Here is a 12,918-nt window from a genome sequence, read left to right on the forward strand (position 1 = left end):
GCAGGAGGTCAAAGGTGAGAAGTAATGACCTGCCTTGACTACTCTTACTCCCCAAATACACACAGGTGTGTTCAGGTTTAACTGCAGATTCTTCAACTGAGATTTTGCTTCTTTTTTTCTTTTTTTATTGTCTATTTTCTCCTTTAATTTATACTCATATAACATTGTCTTTAAACAAGAAAGACACAATGACAAAAAAAGAAGATAATAAAGTTGTTACTGTTGACACTGGATATCTGCGTCTGCTTTTTTCTTTCCACTGTTTTTTCCTCACCAGCAGAGCCTCAGTAAAGACAGGATGGACTCATTTAAGATAACTAGCTCACTTTAGTAAACAATTCTGTCCTTCACTGAAACGAGATCCTCCAAATCGAGTGTTTATGAGACAAATAGTGAGTGCACTACAGATATTATCTCAACAGCAATTAAAAGAGGCCATTCCTTTTGAACCATTTTAGCTTTTGATGTTAGGACTACTAGAATATAGCCTAATGAATTAGTGTTTTAGGGCTACATGTGCTACATGAGTCAAAACAGGCTATTTAGGAAGTTCCTGGTAACATAATGAACATAAAAAAAAAAAAAATTAAAAAAAAATCTTGCAGTGGTTTTCAAAGTGAGGTCCTCGAACAAATGAGAAGTAGGTAGTTCTCTATAAATTGTTATAAAAATGTATAAGTGATTTTTTTCAATACTTTTTGTCAGTGTTCAAGTCAAAATAATTTCACATCAGGGCAAAATCACTTCCTGTGGGATTTCGTGGCATCTGGAAAATAAATAAATAAATAAATAAATTTCTTTGGCGCTAATGGCCCCGCGAGGAGAGCTGTTTAACCGTTGCCTAGGCAACCGACTGAAGCTCCTGTCAATCACGGCTCAGAGCAGCAGCGCCGTGCCACAGAGAGGACTACACACACCAAGTTCAGCGAGTTAACCTGTCTGTGCTCGTCTTCTGGAGGTAAGACATGAGTGCTGTCAAAGGCTGACAGCTGTTGAAGTGGGAGAAATAACATAACTACATGTAATTTAAATGTTAACTCATTAAGTACTGCTGCAGGGAAAGTGCCATGTGATGTAAACTTGTCTCAGGTCAGACCAGACAGCTATAGTTTCATGCTAGCATACCTACCATACAACAACCACCTTGGCTTGCTTAAATTGCTATTAAAATCAGATTCCAATAATGGTGCTGGCTGGTGAAGTAATATGAAAATATTTTAGCACATAAGGGAGATACTAATCTGTGTTATGAGCTACTGACATTACATTTTGGGCTTGTTACTCATGATTTGATGAACATTCATTTGAATGAAGAAAAAAATCACCGTGCCTCAGGTGATTAACACTTCCTTCTGCTGTACTGAATGTTCATATTGTGTGAAAACGTTGTCTGAAGGGGCCCGACACACAGAAATGGCACTGGAATTTATAGTCTCTCTAGTGAAAAGAAGTCACTTTGGTTTGCTCCCCAGCTAAATGGTCTGTGTTTCCAGGGCAACTGACCAACATCAACCCCCACTCCTCACTTCTAGCCAGCCGGCCTAACTGCTGATAGATACTGGGAATGTTGTGAGTGTGTGGATGTGTGCTTTCAGGCCGAGGACATGACCGAGGACAGCCACCAAGGAATGGAGGGAGGTGCAAAGGACACAGATGAACTTCTCTACAATGGTTCGAGGTTTTACATACAGTACACATCTCCTTTTCTGGGTTGTATTTCAGCTCTGGCTGCTCTTACAGCAAAGCCCGTGTCTCTGCCCTCACAGACCTCGATGACAGCAGCAGTGTGTTTGGACTGAATCCTCCGCCTCTCAGACTGGACCACTGTGACCTCCTCCTAGACGCCATTGATGCTCAGCTCAGTCAGCTGCAGGTCGGTGTGTTTTCCCTGCCTGTAGAAAAAATAGAGCACTACAGTTTTAGAAAGTTAGCATAAATTAAAGAATATTTACCTGGGTTGGTCATTCTACTGACATTAGTTCACATAATACCATTTGCTTGACCAGATATGCCATTTGGTATGTGACGCTTTGACAGTTAAAGTTCCCGTAATAATAGCAGGGGTTTGGTATTACTGTTTAGTGGATTCTTATAACTGTCAGTCAGTCACAAAAAAGCAAAACAGAAATTAGTCTTTGACAAGCATAATGGACTGAACTGCTTGACCTGCTCTTATTCTTTGTTTTCTTTGAAGCACATTTTGCGTTGCACAGTTATTTGTGAAATCTGCTCTACAAATTAAAGTTTATTATTGTTATTATTACTATGATGTCTGCAGGTCCCGAGCCAAAACCGTGAACCACTCTCCAGAAAACACAAGTGCAGCGATCTAGGTGCTGTATGTTATAATGTACACCTTGTACCAAATTTGGAGAGTGATTTCTTTCCCACGATATTCACCATATTTTTGGAATTGTTCTAGCTCCTCTTAGCTGGAGCCAATCCATGAGCAAGGACACAGGGCTTGGAAGTACAACTCAAACAAATGACAGCCCCATCTCTTGTCTTGATTTGGTTCACACTAAAACAAAGGAACAACCATCAGGTAATGTTTCAGAATCAAATTTTGCCAATAAAACTCATTTGTCCTGTTGTGTTGTCTTCCAGTCGTTGTTTCCATTTGAGCCCTAAGAGGTTATATTTTGACAGACTGTCATTTTTAGTTAATCAGCAGTGTCCTGCCCACACATGAAATGCTCCACCAGTGAAAATAGTATAAAAAATGCACCACTCCTCTCTTTTTGACTGAACAGTTGTTAACTTCTAATATATAAAAAAGAAATTATGATCCCAATAATGAACTGTTGTGGTTGGTGTTGACTTGCACTGTATTTTTTGTTGACACTAAATGTCAGTGAGTCTGAGTTTACATTAAGTAAAGTACACCAGGCATCTTTGTTAAGCTTTTCATGCTTAGAGAAACTTAGCAACTCAGACTAACAGGTTAACTGAGTTATTCTAAAAGAGATACAATGGTATATGTGTTGAATCAAAATGAAGTTACTTGACTAACTGGATTAAGAGTGGAATTCTGTGTGCATGTAAATACAGGCAGCATTACTATTACTGTGGAGTCTTTTTTTCTTGGATGTCTTTTGCTGAAGTTTGATATTTGAGATAGGATAGCTATTGGTGATCTTGCTAAAAACCCATTTCTTCCTCTATTTCTGCAAAACAAATTATTGCTGCTCCCTGTAACATAAAGCATGTCACTTCCTGTGTGTCACTGGATTTCTTCTGGGAAAGAGCTGTATGACAGCAGGTGTTTACAAAAACAAATGCACAAACTTTCATGAACTGGGAATAGGTTTAATCACTATTCAATAAGAAATAGAAAGCACAAAAAAGAAATTGCAATCACCAAGAACAGCTGCCTCAGAGACTTCGGGATAACAGGAACATGCTTTTCCTTTATATGTAGACTCTTTCCATCTGCTCACTGATCCCTTCTCCCATGTTTGAGCTGGATGATGATTATAGCCTCTCACCTCGACACTCCGTCTTCCTCTGTTCTGCCCCCAGAGAGGAACACAGACTCCCAGGAAGGTCCTGCTGTTCAGAAGCAGACAGAGAAGACAGAAAAGAAGATGGACAGAATGACAAGAGGCGAAGAGGATGTGGAGTCTCGGAGGGAGCAGTGCATCTGGAGACTAGAGAGGCTGCTTGGAGACGCCTGTAGTGTAGGGAAGTTGGCAGGAGAACTGCACCCTCCCTCAGACAGTATCTGCACTGAAGACTTTGTCAGACGCTTCAGAGAGGAGATGGTGAGGTTGCCACTGGCAGATGGGAGCAGGCGGCAACCAGATGAACAGGAAGAGGCTGCGAGGACAGAGATCTCAGACAGTGCCTCTTGTCAGAGCGATCAGAAGCGAGAAAGTGCTGTTGTTGTAAGGAGAAAAGAAACCGAGAAGCATGGGAGTAGCAGTAGACATGCAGAGAATTCTCATCATCCCCAGACAGGCAAACCAGACCAGAGAGATGAACTGGAAAAATGTCCTTGTGACAGCTATGGAGTCAGGATATCAAGTACTAGTGAGAGAGCCCGAGCTGGAGAGAGATGCAAAGCATCACAGAAGCTTGGTGATCATAGCAGTAGTGAGTATGGGCTTCTGTAACTTTGGAAACCTTTGGGAAACGATGTCAGAGCAGACGTGCTCAGACTGTCATTATTGTTGTTATATGCAAATATTACTGGCTTGAGAAAACAAAATCTGTACATTACTGATTGCGTTGCTGTCATATTGCGGAAACAGTGATACTCCTGCCATAGAAAACTACTGTCTGTGCTGATTTTTTGTACGACATCCTTAGTGCTCCTGTGTTTTCTTTCAGTCTCTGGTCCTCCTTGCAGCAGCCACAAAAAAGAGGTTTTAACAGAACCTGAAAGCCTGAGGCAGAACAAGAGCCGTTCTCCAAAGGCCAGGAGCTTGGCAGGTACCACACACAGATTACACTACATCTGCCAGCACAGCACCGCTAATCCTCTTGAAGAGCTGTTTAAATGCAAACAGTAACTGTATGCCGCTTGTTTATTGCACAGGAGTGCCTGTGTGGAGTTTTGACACAGTGTCCATTGACAGTGATCTTGACTCTGTGTGCACACAGCAAGTCAGGCAGCACATCCACAGCAGGCCAGGTGAGAGACTGGGGCAAAGGTGCAGGAAAGCAGTTGTATGCAAATAAGGAGTTGTCTCATCCCAAAATGAGAAAATGTGTTGATACAAGATGTTCCCCATTTGAAAAATTAGTTTTCTATCAGAACAACTGATAGAAAAAAAACACATTATATCACTTATTAAAGGATAAAAGGTAACAAATTCTTGGTTGCCAAAACACTTTTACAGGCTTGATATTTTAGATTTTGGAGATAATGAAGGTGTAATACTTGAATAATGGGGGGAAAAAAAAAAAAAACTTTAAAAACAAAAAATCAGTAGTAACTAGAGGGTAAAGTATTATATAACTTACAATTAACACCAGTTGTGTAACCCTCTAGGATGGCACTCTCTCATTCAGTCTGTCAGGGATGTGGATGGCCTCTGCACTGACCAGAGTGACTATGACACACCCACACAGGAGCCAAGTGAACCTCAATATACATCAGGTAAAACAGCATAGACTGTGCATCTAATTACAAATTGATGATACTATAAGTCATACTCCAGTTTTAAAAGTCTTTATTTATCGGTATATATGTGACCCGAGTTGAGCTATTCCTCCAAGATTATGAAATAACAAAAAATGGTTTAGTCACTTAATGCAAAAACTTGCATTTGTTTGTTTGCCAAGTCCTGCAATCCAGTCATGCAAAAGTGAATGGTGGAAGCCTGCCTCTCCGCAAAGCACAGCGTAATAGAAGAGACGCTCCCAGGTAACCGTGATGGAACAGGAGGGAAAAAAGCTACCAAATATTTTAGTCTTGTATGCAGTCTCACCTCTAAATGCTTGTCTTTCTGAGCCACACACTGTGTGTATGTTTCCCAGATGTGTGCGTTCATTGGGTGCGGATGACGAGGACACAGATGAGGGACATAACTGCTGGAGCGGGAGGTGTAGGTCTGATGAGACATCAGTGGCCGGGTTGGACAAGATGAAGTCAGATTGTCTAAAGATGGAGAGACAGCTTTCTACCCTTCGAAAAGTGAGCATGAGCCTCCCTGTCCACTTTGTTGTTTTTTTTTAATTTGAGAAATGTTTTTCTTGCTTTTCGTGCTAGCAGTGTGTATATATACACTATATTACCAAAAGTATTTGCTCACCCATTCAAATGATCAGAATCAGGTGTCCTAATCACTTGGCCTGGCCACAGGTGTATAAAATCAAGCACTCAGGCATGCAGACTGTGAAACAAGACATTTGTGAAAGAATGGGCCGCTCTCAGGAGCTCAGTGAATTCCAGCGTGGAACTGTCATAGGATGCCACCTGTGCAACAAATCCAGTCGTGAAATTTCCTCGCTCCTAAATATTCCACAGTCAACTGTCAGCTCTATTATAACAAAATGGAAGCGTTTTGGAACAACAGCAACTCAGCCACGAAGTGGTAGGCCACGTAAAGTGACGGAGAGGGGTCAGCGGATGCTGAAGCGCATAGTGCAAAGAGGTCGCCGACTTTCTGCACAGTCAATTGCTACAGAGCTACAAACTTCATGTGACCTTCAGATTAGCCCAAGTACAGTACGCAGAGAGCTTCATGGAATGGGTTTCCATGGCCGAGCAGCTGCAGCCAAGCCACACATCACCAAGTGCAATGCAAAGCGTCGGATGCAATGGTGTAAAGCACGCCGCCACTGGCCTCTAGAGCAGTGGAGACGCGTTCTCTGGAGTGATGAATCACGCTTTTCCATCTGGCAATCTGATGGACGAGTCTGGGTTTGGAGGTTGCCAGGAGAACGGTACATTTCAGACTGCATTGTGCCGACTGTGAAATTTGGTGGAGGAGGAATTATGGTATGGGGTTGTTTTTCAGGAGCTGGGCTTGGCCCCTTAGTTCCAGTGAAAGGAACTTTGAATGCTTCAGGATACCAAAACATTTTGGACAATTCCATGCTCCCAACCTTGTGGGAACAGTTTGGAGCGGGCCCCTTCCTCTTCCAACATGACTGTGCACCAGTGTACAAAGCAAGGTCCATAAAGGCATGGATGACAGAGTCTGGTGTGGATGAACTTGACTGGCCTGCACAGAGTCCTGACCTGAACCCGATAGAACACCTTTGGGATGAATTAGAGCGGAGACTGAGAGCCAGGCCTTCTCGACCAACATCAGTGTGTGACCTCACCAATGCGCTTTTGGAAGAATGGTCAAAAATTCCTATAAACACTCTCCTCAACCTTGTGGACAGTCTTCCCAGAAGAGTTGAAGCTGTAATAGCTGCAAAAGGTGGACCGACATCATATTGAACTCTATGGGTTAGGAATGGGATGGCACTTCAGTTCATAGTATGAGTAAAGGCAGGTGAGCGAATACTTTTGGTAATACAGTATATATCATGCACATATGGGTGCAGTGTATACATATAGTGTATGTGTGCTGTATAATTTCTCATGTGCATATATGCTAGCAGGATGTGTATTTTCTTTAGAAATGTGAAAAAGAGGAAGAGACACTAAAGTTGAAGAAAACACATTTAAGTGAAGTTGAGCTCTCACTCTCTGAACTAAAAGGCAAAAAAAAGGTACGGTGTAGCATCCTCACATCAAATCAAAATACTAGGTGATAGAAGTCTGAGTAATGCTGATAGTTATGGTCTCTGTCCCAGCATGCTTTGCAAGAGCTGGAGTGTTTGAGTGCAGAGACAGCACAGATGGAGAAGGAGAGGCGAAGTTTGGAAACCAGTTTGAAAGACAGAAAAGTGGAGATGGACTCCATTAGGTATGTAACAAAACTGCTACTGTGGTTGTACAGAACCTTGGGAATCAAGGTGGTAACATGGAATTGCGCCAAGATAATCATTTGTAAGGGAGCGTATTGCATATGAGTAACACAGTGGTGCATTTGTTGTAGCTTTCAGCTGTGTAAGCTGCAGAGGCAGAGAGACTCCTGTCGGCAGGAGGTTCGGATCGTGGAGGAAGAACTAGCAACTCAACGCAGAATGGCTTTAGAGGACGGGGTCTGCATGGAGAGGGTAATGTACCCTGAGTCACCTTTGTCTTTTCTTTACTGCATCCAATCATTCAATATGACAGACTATTTGTTCATATATTTAATCTTTGTTTCAGAAACAGACCAGTGTGGTTGTGTCAGTACTGGAGAGGGAGGAGATGGAAAGACAGCTGGACAGTGCCAAAACAGAACTGTTTGCTGAACAGCGGCGTGCAAGAGACAAGCTAGACTCCATGCAAGAAGTACAGTATTAGAGTTAAAGACAGAGAAAAGATGATTTTGTTGTTTGGCCTGAAAGGCAGATTAAAATATTTCTGTGGCTATGTGTTCATGTATGTTTCTGGGGCAGAAGCTGGAGGAGGCTCGTGAGGAACTGCAGCGGGTCACAGAGGAGGAGAGCTCACTGAGGCACAGATGTGCTTGTCTGGAAGAGAAACAGAGACAGAGACAGGAGCAGATGGAGGTGGTGTCTTCTGTCACTGTTTATTACTTTTATCTTTTGGAATAGAAAAACAAGCATTTGTCTATCAAGCCACTGCTAGTATGTCAACATCCCCCATCTTTGTATTTCTTATTCACAGTCGGTATTTTCTGCTCACTCTCTCTACCCCCCTCTCTCCCTCTCTCAGGCTTTAGATTGTCAAGTGAGTGAGCTCAAGGGTGAGCTGGGAGAATGCACGATAAAGGTGGGCTCCCTGGAAAAGATTTTGGCCCAGAGGGAACTGCAGCTGCTGGTTTTACAGGAAGAACACAGTGCCCTGGAGACAGAAAGAGATGCACTGCAGGGGGAGCTCCAAAACCTGAGGAAACAGCACGGCACTGCACTGAAAGAAGCCCAAGAGCAGGCCAAGAGAGTGATGGTAAACAAGATTGTCTGTGAATGTGGAAATCCACAAGTCATGATATTTATAGTGTAGCACAATGTGATAAGGTCTTTCTTTTCTGATTCAGATGGCAGAATTAGAGCAGAAGAGCAAAGAGCTGGCTTTGGCTCATGAACAACGGATCCAGATGGTAACAAAGGTTTCTGAAATTGAGAAAAACAGATCTTTCAGTCATTGTCCTCAAAGTTTGAATGATGATGTTACAATCTCCATGGCTGTTGTGTGTTCAGGTTCATAAGAAGGCTGAGGAGGAGAAAGCAAGTGCTTTGACAGAACAGGCATTATCTCTCAAATGTCACATTGAGTCCATGCAGAGCTCCATTAAGGTCAGTATGTGTTTTGAACATAGGCACTCCCTGGAAAAAATATTTAAAAAACACTGCTGCCACAACATAAACCATTTAGTAGAATCTTTTATCGAAGCACTGCCATATGAACATGAATGCATATATTTTTTGAATTGGTAGCCCCAGTGGGAATCAAACCCTAGCCCTGACATCATATCACTAGGTTATGCTGCTTGAGTTAAATCACTGCCTACGTAAGCTCACTGCACTGAGTTAGTTTCTCAGATGTGACTCTATGACATCTTGGCAGCTAAAACAGGAAGAAGCAAGGGAGCTAAGAGAATCTCTTGAGCAGCAGTGGAAGATGGCAAAGAAACGTGAAGATATGTTGCATGCAGATGCTTTGGAAAAGGTATGTATAATCCCCAAATATACATCATGCTCTGCCTGACAAAGACAAGCTTTTTCATCATAACTGCATGCGTGTGCTCCCACTCAGGTGCACAAAGCAATAGTGGAGGAGAGAAGGAAGTGGGAGGCAGAGAAATTGACAGCTGTGCAGGTGCATTGTGGGATACTGGAGGAGCAAAGCAGAAAGAGCTTGGAGAGAGTGAGGAGTGAGGTTGAGCAAGAGAAGAGGAATGCACTGGCTCTTCAAAATAAAGTGGTGGAACTGCACACAGTAAGATGTCTGTGTATCATGGCACATGAAATCATCACCATAGATATAACAAACAATACCATACCCTCTACTATCCTCTTTTCATGCCCTCCTTATCTTTTATAAGAGAGTGGAGGAGTTGGAGAGTGAAGCCTGTATGCAGAAGAGAGAGCAGGAGTCTGTGCTGGCTGTGATGTGCAAGTCTCTGAAGGAGGAGCACCAGGTTGAGCTGCAGAGATTACACAAACACATGGAACAGGCAAGAAAAGCACTGACACACAAAATTCATTTTCAGACAATTTACAGTGCATGAAATGATGTGAAGTGTTGTGGAAAAACTAATATGGTGGTCTGCGGTCACAGGAGAGTCAGCAGCAGGTTGTAAAGCTTGAACAGGCTGTTCAGCTGGCAGAGGAGGAGGCTGACAGCCTCCGGAAGTTGCTGGGTGAGAGTGGCAGTAGCCACAAGCAAGCCACAGCCAGGCTGGAGCAGCAGCTCAGGCACTGGGCCTGTGAGCTGGGGGCAGAGTGCCAGCATCTCCGCCTCTTATTGGAACTTAGTGGAGCCAGAGGAGCTACTGTGCAGCTCCCTCACAGGTACACTTTACTGCGCTGGCTTACATTTAAAGGAGTCTCAATAAAACTAGGTGTGTATTTCCATTTTCAACTTTTAATTCTGATGCTTTTTTTTGTGCAGTCCTACAATGGCTGAAGCACTCCAAAATCTGCAAACACTTAGAGAACAATTAGAGCACAAGATCAGACATCTGAAGCAGGAGCTTGATTCTCAGAAACAAACGCATAAGCAGCTCATTCAAGACAAAGTAAGTTTGGTATACATGTGTATGCAAACTCACTAAATTTACATATGGATGCATGTTTACAAATTCATATTTGTTGTTCACAGGAGCGAGAGCTGCACATTCAGAGGGAACAGATGGGGACAGAGAGAGACCAGGCTTTGGATTTTCTAAAGGAGCGGCTCATTAAGGTTGTAAAACTCATGTTTGTGCTCTGACACAAACAAAAACACTGATTTCAGCACTGATGTGCCTCATCCTTTTTTTCTGCAGGAGCATATTGAGGATTTAAGCAGTCTGAGCCGGGCCCATATTTGCGAGGGAGGGGATGAGGGGAAAGGAGTTGCAGCATCTCTTCGTAAGCAGCTGAAGGCCAAAGACCTGGAGCTGAGGCAGGTCCAGAGGAGCATGAGTGAGTGGAAGGACCAGACAGCTGCCCGCCTGGCTCGCAAGTTTGAAGAGGAGCTGACAGCTGAGCTGGAGAGGTACCACATTTAATGGAAATAGTGCAGCCACAAAATTATAGCATATATTATTTTGTACTTTGATCAAAGGTTCCAGATGTTCCCTGGATTATGGGTATGGAGCAGTGGGTATGGAGCAGTGACCGCACATACCATTTTAAAATAAGAATAAAAATAAAACATCCTCTACCCTTCACAGAATCTTGACAATCAACAGAAAAAATCCATATAAAAAGCTATTATATTATATTATAATATATTATATTTTTTTTGCCATTCCGCAGGTGCAAGTCAAAGTTGTTAAAGGGCAGGTAACTGCTTTATGTGCCTGTTAAGAGCAGATGACATACTAACCATACTACTCCCTTGTCCTTGTAAAACCACAATCTCACCTCAACTCACTGTAGTGTGTTGTTTAGACCAGAGATGTAACAGTATTAACCATACTTACAAATCCATCACTTTCATGCAATGGTATTAATTATTAACAGCGAACAACCTTCCAAATTTGGGTTTGTTAATTTTCCAGGAAGATGTCAAAGTCACGAGAGGATTTTCAGGAGAAGCCTGAGACTCCTGAAGGAGAAATGACAGTTACTGCAAGGGTAAATATTTTGTACCATGTCAGTCCTATGAGACAACTTCAGCTTTTTCCTATTGCACTCATTTGTCCATTTTTTTCCCCATCAGCAATGTAATGATAGTGGAGCTCAGTATTCAGTCTCCCATCCGTCCTCCCATGCTGCCTCCCCCGCCACCTCAGACATGACCTCCTTCAAACTTCTGCGTCACCTCCAGAGCAGAGTCACGCAGCTCCGTGCTGAAAATCAGGCTTACGCCTGCAGCCCCTCTCCCCTGAAGAGGATCCCCTTTGATTTGTCAGGGTCCTATCTTGAAACAGTAAGTACTTTGTCTCAATAGTGAATAACTGTTTATAGCTGAGTTCCTCCCATGGTATCCTGTGGGAGACTAGCTGCATTTTCAGAGGGTCATAAACAATGATTTTACTGCAACAGCTATCAAACAATCATCTTCATTTTTGTAAAGGTTTTATTTTCACTTTGATAGTATTAGAAATGTAATTGGACTGCATTCACTATTTTTGGCATTATTTATAAACTCTGAACATGACAAGAAAAAGAAAAAAGTGCCCAGCTGCTTTCTACAAAATATATTTTTGAACGAGTTTCACCAAGTATTTATATAATGGAATATGTTTGCAAGCACACACTGCATTGTGCTACTTCACACTGCAAAGTAGGAAAAGTACCGATCCATAACGATTTGTCAAGGAGGCTTACTGTACAGTGCAAGAAGCTGAAGCCTGTTCACATGAACTCAAATTTCAGAGGTGTATGTAATAACAACAAACTACCTCAGTCTTCACTTAAAAGGTAGACAGTACATTTTGGCCTATTTTGAAGTGGTGCTTTCCTAAAATAAATCTAAAATTTGTTTTAAAACAGTTGAAATGTTACAAGGAATGTGTAGCCACTATATGTATCATAATAATTTCTGTTTGAATAATAATATTGCTGTTCTTGTCTTTAAACAATCAGCTAACATGTCTGTCTCCAATGCAGATCACTCAATCTCAAGACAGTGTGCAGATTCAGAGCCACCCATCAATCAGGATGGTCCCAAGTTAAAGATACTGAACTTTGCCAGATGAGTGTGAGTGTGTGTGTATACATGCAGGACAAATATGGAGTGCTATAAATCTGAAGCTCCAGCATTTCAAGCAATTTTTGTTGACCTTGGAGATTAATCATCCACTGTACAATATGTACTCAGCCATGTGATACGAGATTGACCAGCAGGTCACAGTGACAAATGACACAACACAAAATTTGGTCATTAAGTTCACATTCCTCTGTGCTGAGGCAGTCAAGTTTTATGACTTGACCGTGTAAGTGAATGAGTGATGAATGGGCTGACATTTCAGTGGCGATGAAAGATCATGTGAGTTACGCACGTCACCCAACAGCCTCATAAAGTTGTCGGTTTTCCTGTGTGGGAATCCCTTGTATGTTAACATTCATGGTGTACACTTTTACAAATTGTACAATTAAGTATTTTTATGGTATGTTTGAAGAAAAATATGGCATTAGTGTTCCTTAATCAAATAAACACTTTCAACAACATTGTGTAAACAGTGTTACAATTTGTACTGTAAACTGTGTTCATGCTGTGAGCCATGCCAACATGGACGATTTGGAATG

The 12,918-nt window shown here is 42.2% G+C and overlaps 1 protein-coding gene across 2 annotated transcripts; it reads left to right on the forward strand.

Moving 5' to 3' along the window:
• The first annotated feature begins 5,502 nt into the window (after positions 1-5,502).
• LOC115365533 (trichohyalin) lies at positions 5,503-12,803 on the forward strand. 2 transcript variants are annotated; one of them, XM_030060592.1, is made up of 19 exons: positions 5,503-5,641; positions 7,081-7,173; positions 7,258-7,370; positions 7,503-7,623; positions 7,718-7,843; positions 7,951-8,064; positions 8,231-8,461; positions 8,553-8,615; positions 8,716-8,811; positions 9,083-9,184; positions 9,272-9,454; positions 9,561-9,692; positions 9,797-10,029; positions 10,130-10,256; positions 10,340-10,423; positions 10,506-10,717; positions 11,226-11,301; positions 11,387-11,596; positions 12,280-12,803. In XM_030060592.1, the coding sequence occupies exons 1-19, from the start codon at positions 5,591-5,593 to the stop codon at positions 12,343-12,345; spliced, it is 2,433 nt and encodes an 810-aa protein (XP_029916452.1). In that variant the 5' UTR covers positions 5,503-5,590; the 3' UTR covers positions 12,346-12,803. The 2 variants fall into 2 exon arrangements, with proteins under 2 accessions (XP_029916452.1, XP_029916453.1); XM_030060593.1 differs by lacking the exon at positions 5,503-5,641 and adding an exon at positions 6,921-6,953.
• The last annotated feature ends 115 nt before the right edge of the window (positions 12,804-12,918 follow it).

The sequence above is a fragment of the Myripristis murdjan genome, chromosome 9 (assembly GCF_902150065.1).
Source record: "Myripristis murdjan chromosome 9, fMyrMur1.1, whole genome shotgun sequence".
Classification (NCBI taxonomy): domain Eukaryota; kingdom Metazoa; phylum Chordata; class Actinopteri; order Holocentriformes; family Holocentridae; genus Myripristis; species Myripristis murdjan.